The sequence below is a fragment of the Rhynchophorus ferrugineus genome, unplaced genomic scaffold (genome assembly GCF_030347505.1).
Source record: "Rhynchophorus ferrugineus isolate W39M unplaced genomic scaffold, kcgeb_rfMv2 rfM3, whole genome shotgun sequence".
Classification (NCBI taxonomy): Eukaryota; Metazoa; Arthropoda; class Insecta; order Coleoptera; family Curculionidae; genus Rhynchophorus; species Rhynchophorus ferrugineus.
Window position 1 is genome coordinate 14,837,782 of NW_027472582.1, and position 15,444 is coordinate 14,853,225.

General features: G+C 31.4%; 1 protein-coding gene across 2 annotated transcripts in view; it reads right to left on the reverse strand.

The window, feature by feature from the left end:
• LOC143194328 (uncharacterized) overlaps positions 1 to 15,444 on the reverse strand; it is an 88,319-nt gene that overhangs the window by 71,114 nt on the left and 1,761 nt on the right. For both annotated transcript variants that reach the window (XM_076401022.1, XM_076401023.1), the window contains exons 2-3: positions 7,939 to 8,170; positions 1,027 to 1,153 (exon numbers count right to left, since the gene is read on the reverse strand). In XM_076401022.1, the coding sequence (XP_076257137.1) occupies positions 1,027 to 1,153; positions 7,939 to 8,086 (275 nt within the window). In that variant the 5' untranslated portion in view covers positions 8,087 to 8,170. The remainder of the gene's footprint in view (positions 1 to 1,026; positions 1,154 to 7,938; positions 8,171 to 15,444) is intronic.

The following is a 15,444-nucleotide window of genomic DNA, read 5'->3' on the forward strand; positions in this document are numbered from 1 at the left end:
GAACTAATCCACCTCAGCCTATTAACCTGTAAAGAAAGAACGAATTAGATTATAAAACATACTACCAGACAAACATCCTTCGGTTGCGAAATGAATAAAACCTGCTAAAGAAAACAATCTTTCTTAGTAAGCACAAACTTGTATTGTTATATCATATGAGCACATTTTATATGTGGATAGCGTTCAAGGATGGTAATCTTTTGTTTTTATGGTTTAGGAAGCTGACTGACTATATATCTGAACTTTATTTCTGATGTCTATGTCTAGATGCAAAAACAATAAAACCATCAACTTCTTAAGTAGTGCTGTTACTCCTGTTACTCCCAGCTATTATTTTATGTTTTTTTTTGGCTTATCAATTCATGAATTGCAAGGTTTTGAATTATCTACCTCTCATCTATTGAGATGATTTCGAACAACCAACGAATATTATAACTAGGGTGTTAGCATCACACCTATAGGGTTTCATTGATTTTAAGTGAAAGTTTAAGAATAAGAAACTCTTCAAATTTTCAAAATAATACCTTTGACAGTGGCTTTACATTTAACACATATTGCCTGGACAGCATTCACTTAATTCACCACCGCCGCCGTCATCCAGCATAGTAGACGTACATGTGGAATGAATTTGATCAGCCACCGTAACATTCGTACAGGTAACTCAAATACTACTGAACCCTGGATACGGTTTCAGGAAAATACCTCTTTCAGTCGGTCTTTAAACTCGTCATTCCATTCAAAACGATATACTCAAAGCATTTTTCAGTCAGTCTAGTGGTGTTCAAGTCAAATAGACAAAGCAATTGCAGAAAATGAGTTTAAATTTTAACGAGAAAGTCTCAAAGGACATTCTGTATGAGGCTTTCTATGGTTGTAAAAGAATCGACTGAAGAAATTTATAATAAAAAGCCGCCATTTTTACGTCCTACTATTTTTTGATCACATTATCGTTTCAAGTATAATTCCAACAACGTCATTAAAGACGTAGATAATAAAATTAATTAATAAATATGTTATGTTGCTTACTTTTTGTTATGTGCTGTGTTCCTGTTATTATTTTCAGACCTTTCACTGTCAGTTTCCAGGGCTAATGCGTCCGCTTCATCCAGAGGTGAGTATGCTTTCCTATCTTTGCCGGCGCTTTGAAGACAAGCTGTAAACAATATGTTTGTTGGAAAAATAATAAAAACATATCAGCAAGCATTGAAATTAAGCAAGATTAAATTTTCCAGTATCACGCAATCAGAATTCCTTTTTATTTTAACCTTTTTAGTATGATAACTCCTCTTGAATCATTTGACTATCCACCATGAAATTGTACTTACTATACTAACCTATTATCACAGAATGTAAGCTATGATGGCATTATTTCGGAGAAAAATTTTTGTAGATATAAAAAATAATGTTTGTTGTTTGTTTTGTTTTATATTATTGCATTGATTAAACTTGATCCCATTTTTACTAGTAACAAATAATTTACGAGTTTCTGTAAAAAATTAAAATTCTGGCTAGGTATATGGTCAAAAATGCTATACACATTATTATAGTAATGTCAGATGAGCGATAAAGATATCGGCTTAGCATAATCCCTACATATAAGTAATACACGCAACAGAGTAGTATTTCATTCTTCTTTTCATTCACTGGTCATTTACTTTAGTAACATAGTACAACAACATATTGCATTTTTGTGAGATTGAAAGACTTTGTGAATTTTTGAGACTCTAGAGATTCAAATATATTGAAATAAAAAATAAATAAGGAGAGATAAAAAGCATGGAATTAATTAATTTCCATGATATAAGATAAGAATTACATTTATTATAGAATAAAATAATCAAATATTAACATAAGACTATCTCATATAAACTACGTCATATATATAGGCTGTATTATTAATAATAAAAGATCTACTATTATTAATAATAAAAAAGAAAGAAGGAAAAAGATGTATCTTCATCATATAATACATTATAACACTGCAATGAGTGATATAAAAAAATAATGGGCTATAAAAGTCGTAAAACCGCTTAAACAACTCTCCTGCGTTATATTTAAAAAGGTTTTTGAGAACTTCTGTTTGAACGATTTAAGCTTCTAGTTTCTTTAGTAGAATGGATCTTGATACAATGTTAAAAAAATTTTCTACACCACTTATATTTATAACTAATTACAATTTTATTTAGTTACTGATGAAGAAACATATATCAGTAAATTTAACGGCATAATAAGAATCAACAAGAACAAGTCTGACTTTATCTTGAGTTAAACTTTTTAAGTTTCAATTGCACTGATTATCCTAAAATATTAAAGTAAAACAGTCTAAATAATATTTTAAACAATATGGTTAATTAAATTTACTTCTCAATTAAATTGGGCCTTTAAACACTAGAAACGTCAGACATAAACAAACTAAATTGAAATGTTATTCATTTTATTTAAATACGCTATGTGCTCAACTAGCCAATATCAACTAAATCACATATCAATCCTACCTCTAGACCCTGACCTGAAGAGCAAAACTTGACGAGAGTAAGTCAATGCATATTAAACTCAGCTATTGTCCCATACAGTAAAAATGCTCCGTAACTGAACAGGGAGGAAGACACTGAACTAGGACACAGACACAGTGAAATACACTACATTGAAAAAAAACACAAGGCAAGGATAATATATTAATACATTTAAAAAATATATTTGTACTACATCTGTTTGTCATCGCACATTTTCTATTATTTTTGGGCACCTTTTTCTACATATCACTACATAGTATAAAACAAAGTCGCCTTTTCTGTCCCTATATCCCTATGTGCGCTTAAATCTTTAAAACTACGCAACGGATTTTGATGCGGTTTTTTTCAATAGATAGAGTGATTCAAGAGGAAGGTTTATATGTATAATACATGCATAATATACTAAGGCAACATTGCTAATTTTAGAGGTTTCTAACGTGATGTCGTAAATTAACCTATTTTTTTAGGCTTATTTAGCAATTAGCAAAAACGCTGCCTAACCCTACGAGTTAGATCAAATTAATGTACTACAGTATTGTACACCATAAAAAGGTCTACAAAAAAGTCCGCGATGGTATATGTTTATCTTTTAGGGATAACCCACATTAACCATTTTTATTGTTTACTTTTTACGTGAGAAGATGGCTTATTTACGAAGCTATTTTAAGCAATACGGCATTAATCCTTATCGAATTAAGTACCTTAAATACAGTGTGCAATTAATATAGATCAATATGGTTCCTTACAGCATGTAAATTAAACAAATATTTTCGGAGATATTTAAAATTTTCGTTTAAAAATGTGTAATGTAATAAAAATTGTATGAATTTAGATATTCCAAAGATAGCAGGAAATCTTCATAGTAAGTATAGGGGAAGAGGAATTGTTTTACTCCAAATTTAATGCGTGCAGGCCAAGGGCAGTAATGAATGAACCAAAAATACTGGATCGATTTTAATCATGTTTTCATTGAGTGACATAGGCATATATATTTTATGCCCGTGCAAAGTCGGAACGGGCCGCTATGTTTTTATATACAACGTTCATATTTTTTATGTAGTGTATTTAATTTAGTATCAGCATTGCACCCGTGCGAAGCCGGGGCGGGTCGCTATATAACATAAACAAGCGTACATTTAAAAATTTTCAAAATTTTTATAACTATAAATCCAGTTGGTCAAAGGACCACTTAGTTTGTGAATGCCGCGAAACTTTTCTTCGTCTCCCCTGTTGAGAGACCTCTCTATTACTCTATATTGTCCACACATCACGAAACCGGTAAAAATATTTAGAAACACTGAAATGAGAAGATTACCTGTTACCTGTTGTATTACACTGTTCGATTACCACGTGTTCAATCAATTATAGATGGCTTGTTGTTATAAAAGTAATGGGAAAATGTGTAACCGATAAATAAAGATATTAACGCGGAATTTGAGATCCTCCTGTAAGAAAGATAGATCTTAAACAAATTATTTCTATCAAAAAAATATATACAGCCGAACATAGAACCTCCTCCATTTTTGAACTCGGTTAAAACATTTCCAGCACATAAAACAAAAGATAAAACAGATTTCTATCATGCAATATAATGTTAATATCAAAGATAATGAACAGTAAAACCCACAAAACCGCTTTCTTGGTATGTACGGTCGAGATCTTCTATTTGAACCGTTAAGTTTCAATATGGCGACGAAACATCCATTTTGGGCTTCCACAGAATCGGCCTTAGTCAATTTTATCACCCATAAATACATTTTGCGCATGATATAAATCAAACCGAGTGCTACAAATGCGCGATGTGCTTAACTAATGAGACTGCTTGATTTATGACGGAAAATAACGTCACGACGCCGTCCGTCGGAAGATAGGCCGACGCCGACTCAGCGACAATTAGTTCACGAATTAGACACTTGCCGACGGTAACTTCATCTTTACAGAAACAAAGAAGCAACATTTTTCAGACATACAGACTTACAAATTTGAAGTTTTATTGTGAAAAAGCGTTACAACATATTTTATTACAAGTATTGTTCATCGATAGCCGCTTCTTCTTCCCATCTTTTACGGATTTACGGATTCCATCTCGAAAGAACGATGTATCTTTTGAGGCTATCCATGGATCGACCTATTTTTTGGTATCTTCATGAGAAGTGAAGCACTGCTCATACAGTTCACGACTCATATATCGGAACAGGTAGTAATCAGAAGTGGAAAGGTCTGGAGAATACGGTGTATGGGATAGTAATTTCCATTTTTATGTTTCCGAGTATGTTTTCACCAGTTATGTAACATGTGGTAAGAATGATCGATATTATCGTAAAATGTACGATAAATATCGATTTGAAAGCATCGATATGTATAAAAAATCGATGTTTTCAGTATCAAATAAAACTGTCTATTATATTTACGAAATGTGTTTCATAGAATAAAGAAATTTAGAAGTGAAAGTTATATGGAAAAATCGGGTCCCGCGTTTAAGCTTTTCGGAATCCCCGTTACGCGGCCAAATGTAAATGAAAAATGCAACAGCTATATGTGTGTGTCTCTCTCGTTCGGCCTCGGTATTATTAATTCTAACCTAAGCAGTTAACGGCCATTTTCAGGTGTTATAATTTGTATTGTTTATTTACGTCAAGTTTTTCGGCATGTGGTTTTATTTATATTTGACAATTACTTTAGACTATTCTGTTGAGTGTAATAAAAAGAAAACCTTAAGGGGATCTCTTATGATCTGCTGTGTAGGTCCAGTGCGGTTTTAACATGAATTTAGTTACAAATGTACCCAATGCCATTTATTACACAATAATATTATCTGTTGTAAACCATTTAAAATTAATTTATAGGCCTGATAAAATATTTGTATATCAATTCCATTTGTTATATTGAACAGATTTAGTAGAGAAAATAGAAATAAACAAAAGATGACATTGAAATCTAGACCAATGTCTACCAAATTACTGCAATTTGATTGTAATTAATGTTCGATGAAACGAAAAAGAATTTCAATGAAACCAGCGCTTACTGTTCCAACGGAAAAATTCACGTATTGTAGTTTACGGTATCATCTATATAAACATTCAGCCCCTTTATTAGATGATTTCATTTATTAGGCTTGAATTTTCATGTATCAATGTAACAATATATGTATGTATCAATATATCAATGCGTCATATGTAAAGTAGTTATATTATTGTTAAGTTAATATTGTTGTATCTGCTGGCGAATCGTTCTACAATATTATGGTAACGCATGGAGCAGAATATCTTAATTGTCGGTTTTGGTTCAACGATGAAGTGGCGATTTTGATCTTAACGGCAAATAATGGCCCGGATGACCAAAATATGGGCTGAAACCCAGCTTATACTCTCAAAGAACTTTCAAATACCTTAGCAGTTGATAAATTAACTGCTTTCAGACGTTTATATGTGATGGGAACATACGATGATAAACGAATTGACTAAAAATGCCGTTTCGGACAGTTTAATCATCATCATTGAATTGCTTACACTAAAAAAATTGTCCAGGAAGGCCGTCCACATTGACACTGAAGCGAAATATTCATGGTTATAGAGTTTTACCATACATATGAACGAGAAAAACAGAATGAAACTGTTAATACAGATATTTGACGATAAGGACATATTATTGGAAAAAAGACCAGGACATTACAAAAGAGATAGTTAAAGGGTACACTGTTCCAGCTCGAATGGGAAGTTCTGTCGTACTCAGTGTACTCACCAGACGTAGTGCTTTCTAATTACCTTTTATTCAGATCATTACATCATGGCTTGGCTTCTCTAGGGTTTCGAAATGGTGAATGGAGAAAATGAATCAATCATTGTATCGCTGCTAACCCACATCGTTCTTTTTACGTAGCACGATGTTGCCAGAAAGATGGGAAAAGTTATAGACAATGAGGAAAAATATTTTGATTAATATTGTAGCGACCTTGAGGCATGTCGAATTTTACATCGTGGAATAACGGTCTACAAAATACCCAGAAATCTAATCCCATCGACTGCCCAAGACTCGTCTCCAGGTAACACCGCTGCCGTCCGTTTTATCTAATTGTATTTTTCACATTTTTTATATAGCCAATAACGGTCACATAATGTAAACACCACTGTTTCATTTCGTTTTACCTCCATTCACCGAGCCACATCATTTACCCTAAAATATAAATTTTACCAATGGATCTTAATGAATACCTAATGAACAAAAAGAAGTCATTGGGTGCCAACTCAGGGCTGTACGGCGGATGACCCATCAATTCGATGTTTTGAGTGATATAGTGATATAGTCTCATATGAGTCAAATAGTCTCTTGTTTGAGCCGATGTGTGAGAGCTCGCATTGTCATGATGAAGAACAATCCGGCGCTTCTTGTCTGTTTTCCTTATTTCACCAAAGAATTTTGGCAAACAAATAGTTGTATACCAATCAGAATTTACTGTTTTACGATCCTCTAGAGGCACTATTGCAATATGACCAGTTTTCCCGAAGAAACAGGCCACCATTTCCTTTGAAGTGCTTGGTGCGCGAACAACTTTTGTTCCATTTGGTTCATCTTGGAGCACCCATACAGTCGACTTCTGCTTACTTTCGGGTTCATACGAATATATCTATGATTCGTCACTTGTCACGATTTTATAAACGTCTTTTGAAGCACCGCAATTGAATTTCTTAAGCATTTCTTTGCACCAATCGACACGAGCCTTTTTTTCAGTGATTGTCAAATTGTGTGGGATCCAACACGAACATAATTTTCGCACAGCTAAGTGTTCATGTAAAATCGCATATATACTGGTGGAACTAATGGTCAATCTCACAATAGGTGACATGACGATCTTGCTTAATCATTTCGCACACAGCATCGATGTTTTCTGGTACAACAGACGATTTTGGACGACCTTCACGAAACTTGTCGGACAGCGAACTACGACCACGATTGAATTACTTAACCAGCGATACACGGTGGTTTTTGATGGAGCTTCATCGCCAAAAGTCAAATTAAGTTGATTGATGACTGACTATTGCTATGATAATCCACGTCGAAAATCGTAAAAAATCATCGCACGAAAATGTTCACGATTCAGTTTTTTTTTGCCGAGACGAAACTTTCAACTAAATATAAAATAAACAAATAGCGTCTGTGCGACAAAATGTTCTGAGTACGTGTATCGTCAAAAATGTCAAACTTTACGACGGAACCGTCAGATGGACTCACATGACAACAGTCTTACCAATTCCCGAAATATAAATAGTGACCCTCGTATATCTTCAAAATAAGGGATACTTATTAATTTAATAACCTGTTCTAACACATTAATGTTCATAAACACATATGCCCTATATATTTCAAATACTGCGCGTATTAGCTTCTTATTAAGACTAACTGGAATATATATAAAATTAAAATTTACCTTCTATTTGTTTCATTGGTGTCACGCTTGAAGTGGTGTAACTCCAATTATCATTTGAACCATAACTGAACTGAGAATGGTAAGATAGAGACGAATTATCCATTTGACCACTAACACTATTGTCTTTCTGTCCAAACTGTTGATGCATTTTCGATATTTATCACTTCACACCAAAACTACAACATACACTACAAAACTAGACGATTTCTCTGGTTGCTCTACCGCTATTTATCTGAAACAAAACAACATAAACAATTATATTAAATTTGTTTCTCAACAAAACTTGGAAGCAATCAAATATATTATAAAATCAGAAATCTGGTGGGGAGTAAACAGAGATTATTTTATTCTTTTGTGTTCGATGATCTTTTGTAACATTGTTTTGAGTATTTCACATTATTTTAAGGAAGCATTTCAAGGCAATTTTCCAAAATTCTAAAATATGGTTTCATACACTATAGACTGGCGTAAAAATACATAAATAATATAAAATATGTGCTTGTGGTGTCTCTGTAAGAAATATTTTACGTGTCCTTTCGACAAAGAAGTAAAAACAAACAGAGATCTTGTATTTAAGTTAATAAACAATAATAATTAATTACTAAATCTCTACAAAATTTGTCGAGAGATTTATTTGTGTATTTTAGGAAAAATCCTTGTTATGTTAATATAAATAATTATGTAGAATTTTTAATGGTTGCAAATAAAACTTACATCTGGTTTAGCATAACCAAGTCTCAACATATTTCTTGAAATTTTGTCAGTAATTGGTTTAGCATTAAATATAAACAAATTTACCTGGCCTAAGAAATTCGTTTTAATTCTTATAGTATAGGATGTGCTATTTTTACAAACTTTATTTTACTACTATAGATTACTTAGAACTAAGCTTTTGGATGGGAAGAATATTATTAATATTTGTTTTTAAGTCTCCTTTTCCGCGAGGGTTTAACTGGACTGGACCCTGTTTAACGAGAGCTTCGAACTACGGTCCTGTGCATTAAGCCTACCGACTTGCGAGTGACCAACTTGGTGATTATCATCCAGAAGATGCCTGGTTAGTGGCGTGACTGGGATTGTTATTCCTTATCGAAGTGCATGAGACAAAAGACAATAGAGAGATATTTCAAGAATGTTGCCTTCACAAATTCACGGACAATAATCAATGTACAATTAGAAAGTAAATTATCAGTTCTCATTTTACATGTTTTTTATGTATTTAGAAAATATTTTAAACAAATGTTAACTAGTATTTAAATAAAATATTTTATTATTATTGTATTTTTTAATTTCCTCCTATTGTAATATAAATAACTTTTATTCCTATTTTTTAATTGTATTTGAAGACTGTATAATTTAGGAATATCTTTAATAAAGCTTTAATTAAATCGATGGAATCATTGTTGATCGATTAACGTCGATGTCTTCCCAGGAAACATTACTGTAAAAAGGGACTTTCTCACATTCCAACAGGTATTCAGTGATCAAAAAAATTATACAGTTGTTCACTCATTATCAAGCTAGAAGAGGCGTATAAATTTCCCATACCTTTTTTGCAAGAATGAATCATTTAACAAAACGCTCTCTTCTTTCTAGATAATATATAATCTTTGCAACTATTGTTTCTTACACATTGAAAAGAATTAATCAAAATATGCTGGGTAATTAATTTTTAGCCGGCTTCATTGGCGCAGTGGTCAAGGTGGACAGGACGGTCCTCCTACTGTTGCGATAGTCGCGGGTTCGAATACCACTGGGGCATGGATGTACTTTATGTTTGTGATTGTAATTTTAAATGTCTTTAAAAACAGATTAACAGTTTTTGTAGAAGATGCGGTGTTTTTTTATACCTTTTTAAGTTAAAACCATTAATAATTAATAATATTTTCCATGTATTTCTCAGTTTTTTTTATGAATAGTCATCAAACACTTCAAGAATTATTTAAATTATTGGGAATATCAAGTTGACTTGTACGTTGATATTGTTATAAACTTCATCTATTTTTTTTCTTAATAAACGATGATATTGAATAAATGGTGAATGAATGGTAAATAGATGGCGATTTCTAAATAATTTCAAACACTTGAAGTCATAATTTGTCATAAATGTGACGTGTGGACTTTTATTGAAGAATCAGAAATTCCACCAAACAGAAAACATATATAAATAGTTAAATATTTTAACCAAACCCGTTTTGTTTGCTTTTGTTCGTTTAGAATTTACCATCATTGCGAAAACTATTTTTAGTGGGCAGTCTATAAATCATAGCACAACTAAATCAAGGCGCCGCTTCTATTAGAACGTTTCAAAGATACGCGGACAGTTCCACATCATCGCCATGTTAATTCCCGACAAATCAACAAGTCGGAAAAATGATACGGAATTTATAGCGCAAGCGGCTCGAGACTTATCATCGGGGCCCACTCGACAATGATAATAATTATTAGGTGGACGAGTGAAGTTGGCTGTAAATAACGGTGAAATTTTATGTCACTGACCTGCGACAAAAGATCGTCCGTTGAGGTTAGTTTGTCCTGTCAATCTGAAGTTCGCACTCGAGCTTTTGTTGTTATAAAACTCTACAGCACGATTTATACGATATTTTTAGATTTATTTCACTATGATACTTTTAAAATGCAACTCATGTAATAACACATTTCCTTATAATTTTCATCTTGGACTATCAGAAATATTAACTGTCACCAAGAATTCACATTGTAAAGCAAGCCATGGATGAGTTAAGGGTAATAAACTCAATCAAATTTTTGTTTCGAAAGAATATATACTAAAATGGAACAAAAAACTACCCCTTGAGTTTTATTTGTGATGTCAATTTAAATTTATTAAATTTGTCACAAAGTATATTTTTATAAAAACTGCTTCTTAGTATGTAAAATATTTTTATATTTATTTCACCACAATGCTTTCTTAAATATTATAAACGTCAAAATAAAAGTCACTGTCACTTGTCATTATATTTGTCTTAAATAATTTATCCTAAAACGTAAAAATCATTACTTAGATTAATTTATCACTTCAAATTAAAATTACGAATTTAAGTTTTTGTTACAAAAGCGCCGCTATTTGGTATGTTAACATATTTAATTGATTTCACTACAATAGTTTCACAATGTACCCGCTTTTTATAATTTTATAAACGTCAAATTAAACGTCACTGTCACGTCAACTTTATCTTCATCACTGGAATTCACAATTTTAAAACAGGATTAGGATTTATTATGTTAGAATCGATAAAATAATTTACTTTACTTAAGAATTTACACTAAAATGTGAAAACCACTGCTTAGATTAATTTGTCAAGTCAACTTGGAAATTTATTTTACAAAGTTTATGTTAAACGCTGCTAGTTGGAATGTTAAATATTTTTAGATCAATTTTAATGTTATAATTCTTCTACGATAATCATATTATTATTAAAACTTAATTTCTTATAATATATAATTATATAAGCGTCAAACTTCGTTTTTTATTCCTATTACTACTTAATTAGGAATCTAATATAGTAATCATTTTCCGATAATTTCGGATATGTCAAAGTCTGTCAATGACTGACAATACAGTTTGAAACTTTCGAACAAACCAAGGATATAAGGATTTATAGTTAATAGAATCTGTTTTTTCGTATTCATACTCTAAACTGTCACTTGATATGAATAATTAATAACAATGAATGTAACTCATAGATTATATGATTTATTCAACTAAAGTCTATTATAACCACATTTTTGTGATTAAAATGTTACTACTTTACACCGTGTTATATTTCTTTTAATACAATATTTAGACAATAAGATTTATACTCAGTTTTTAATGACTCACTATCGCCCGTTTTTATATACAACAGTTTTATTTTAAATTAGATTGTAAAATAATTGCAATAATTTTTATAAATTACCATTTCAGCGATTTCAGTTCGGTTTTAAAATATGTTGTAATTAATAAATAATTAATTTTACAGCTCGTTCAATAAATACTGAAACAAAAATACGTTCGATATCAAAATAAGTTCATTAATTTTAATGCATTATAAACATTATTCAAATTAAATAGAGTAAATGTCTAGTAAATTTATAAAAATGGGAACAGGCAGAACCAATAAAAGTCTTGATACCAGTATTAATTAGAAATACAGAACGGTGTTGCAATTATTTCCTAAAAGAATACTTATAGTATTATATAATTTCTCCAGATTTAAATTAAATTAAAATATTTTCTATGAAAATAAGTTATCATATTATTAAACTCATTTACGGATTAAAGAATTGCAAAGAGAAACTATCAAGATAAAATAAAATATTTAGTTTTGTTTGCTGGTTTTTCAGGCCTTTTTACTATAATAATAACTAGAATTAATGGTTTATAACAAATCAAATAAAAACCTAACTTTCTCATTATTTTCATTGGTAATAATTTTATTTTATTATTTAATTAATACATTGTTATTAGTCCTTTCCAATTAACCTACAATTTGTCTTTTTGATAACTTAAATCTTGGTATATAATTAGGAGGACCCTATCTCAGTCTCTGGTGAAATAATGTTTATACATGTCACTGCTGTATTTTTTATTATACGCACCTCACTACACAACACTACACAAGATCAGATGGTTTGATCCTTTTGAGTCTCTGTCCTGTTCTGGTGGTATCCACAAGCTGCAATACTTACTCTCATGAGAATGGAGTCTTTACTCATGCCCCCTTGCAATTCTCTTGACTTCTTGACTGGTTGTGGGTATCTGAAGGTCTCGATGTATGTTCCAATTAGCCAGTACATTTTCCTATATTTCAATTCCAGTTCTTTTCTTTTCTTTTTCATATGTTCCTTCCAGCGAAGTTTTGCATCAAAATTCATTCTGAGATATTTAGCATTGTTGTTATATAGAATTATAGTATTATTTAATGTTATTGGTGCTTGAACTGTACATGTACATATTTACTTTCATTAATTTTTATTTTTCAAGCTTGTGTCCAATTATTTATATTGCCACTTGCCTGTTGTAATTTTCGTGAGGCTTCTTCACTATTGTCTCCAACAGCTATAATCGCAGTATCATCAGCAAATGTAGCGATCGTAATATTCTCTATTTGTGGTATATCACAAGTGTAGAGTAGATAAAGCATTGGTCCCAGTACACTTCCTTGTGGTACACCTGCTTTAGCTTCTTTTATTGTAGAATAAGTTCTTCTTGTTTGACTCTAAACATTCTGGTTGTAATGTACGATTTTAGTAGTTCGGTGTGTTGTTTTGGTAACATTTTCTGTAGTTTATGAACAAGGCCTTCATGCCAAACCTTATCGAAGGCTTGTGCTGCATCTAAGAATATAGCTGAGCATACTTTTTGACTTTCAATAACATCTGTTATTCTGTAGACCTGGTCAATTGTTGAAGGCTTGTTAATAAACTCAAATTGGTGTGTTGGTATTAGGTTTTTTCTCTCTATGATCGGTTTTATTCTTTTCAACAGGAATTTTTCAAAACCTTAGATATTACTGGCAACAGTGATATAGATCTATAGGCTTTTATTTCGTTTGGTTACTTCCCAGGTTTTGGGATCATTATAATTTCCGCCATCTTCCAAATGCCTGGTACATGCTTTAATCTAAATGCTGTATTGAAAAAGTTACTGAGTTTTATAATTCCCTTTCTTGGTAATTGGTAATAAATGAATAGTATTTTAAATATTTCTTTTGGGGTTACATAATACAGTTATGAAATATTTTTAAGAAACCAAAACAATATTGTCGGGTAATTTCTCATTTAATTAATTACGTTATTTTAACTAAACCAAAGTAACATTTCTTCCATTCTCCTTGCAACATTTTTAAAACTATATCGAATATTAAGAACAATAATGCAGTTTATAATATCTAGACCGAAAAGCTATAAAAAAATATCAAGCTTATGAATTAATTTTAAAGGATTTACAACAGATGCTGTTACTGTGTATTAAATCGTATCGGGTACATTTGTAACCACACTCATATTGAAGCCTCACTGACAGTCTTCACTTTCCAGTAGCCAGGCGTTAAAAATATCTTAATTTGTACCGAATATATTTATACCGACTGAATACCATCGAATGCTCTTTAAAGTTTCTGGCAACCATGCTCCTTCAATCTTAACGTGTTTAAGTAGTTTCGGCGTTTTAAAAGTGCTTATTTTAATAAAAAAAAGAAAGAACTTTCTGGACAGCCAAAAAAAAATGAAGATGAGGATTTGAAGGTATTACTCGATGAAACCATCAATGGGGATCGGTATCAACTACAATTGATGAACACTACGCAAGACGACCGGAATACAAGCGAAACCGCAACAATGTTATTCTTCAGCATGACAACGCTCGACCACATATTGCAAAACCAGTTAAAACATACTTCGAACCATTAAAATATCCACCGTATTCTTTAGACCTTGCTCCTGCTAATTGCTACTTATTTCGACATATGAGTTGTGACCCTTTCACTTCTTATGAAGATACCAAAAAATGAGTCGATTCGTGGATAGCCTCAGAAGATATATCGTTCTTTCGAGATGGAATCCATAAATAGTCTGAAAGACTTGAAAAAGTAGTGGCTATGGATTAAAAAAAAATTAAAACTGATTTATAGGCCTAATAGTTTATATTTGTGGATTATAATTGTTTACTGGAAATATTATCTAGCAGTTGCGTATTACTGTTGATTGTACCTGATATTCATTTTACCAATCTAAGGCGTCATTTAAACAGTACGTAACTACCAAAGAGTAAGTAACAAAATTTGTATATATTTTTTTTAGTTGAAAAATATACAACACCGCCTCTTCAACCAAATCTGCAAATGCCAAGAATTAACAAAAATATTAAATTCTTGTTTAGACTTAACAGCGATCAAACTCTATCAAGAAAAGTTAAAATAAGATATTAGAAGCTGTCTTCGATGTTATAATTTAATGAAACAGTTTCGAAACATTTAGAACCAATAGGGATAATTCAAATAAAATCTGTTAGATTTTCGTATTTCTTGGATTTTTATTTTAATAACATGACATGATATTTTAATTCCAAAATAATTTTCCACCGCCAAGTTTAAATGGTACCAGGAAGATATGAAATCTGCTGGAAGTGATAGGTGATAAACATTTTCAATAATATCGTTTAGTTGAAAAGTGTACAACACCTCTTTTTCAACCATATCTGCAATAGAATTAACAAAAATATAGAATTGTTATTTAGGCTTAACAGCGATGAAACTCTGTCGAAAAAAGCTGAAATAAGATATTAGAAGCTGTCTTCGATGTTATAATTTAATGAAACAGTTTCGAAACATTTAGAACCAATAGGGATAATTCAAATAAAATCTGTTAGATTTTCGTATTTCTTGGATTTTTATTTTAATAACATGACATAATATTTTAATTCCAAAATAATTTTCCGCCGCCAAGTTTAAATGGTACCAAGAAGATATGAAAACTGCTGGCAGTCATAGGTGATAAACATTTTCA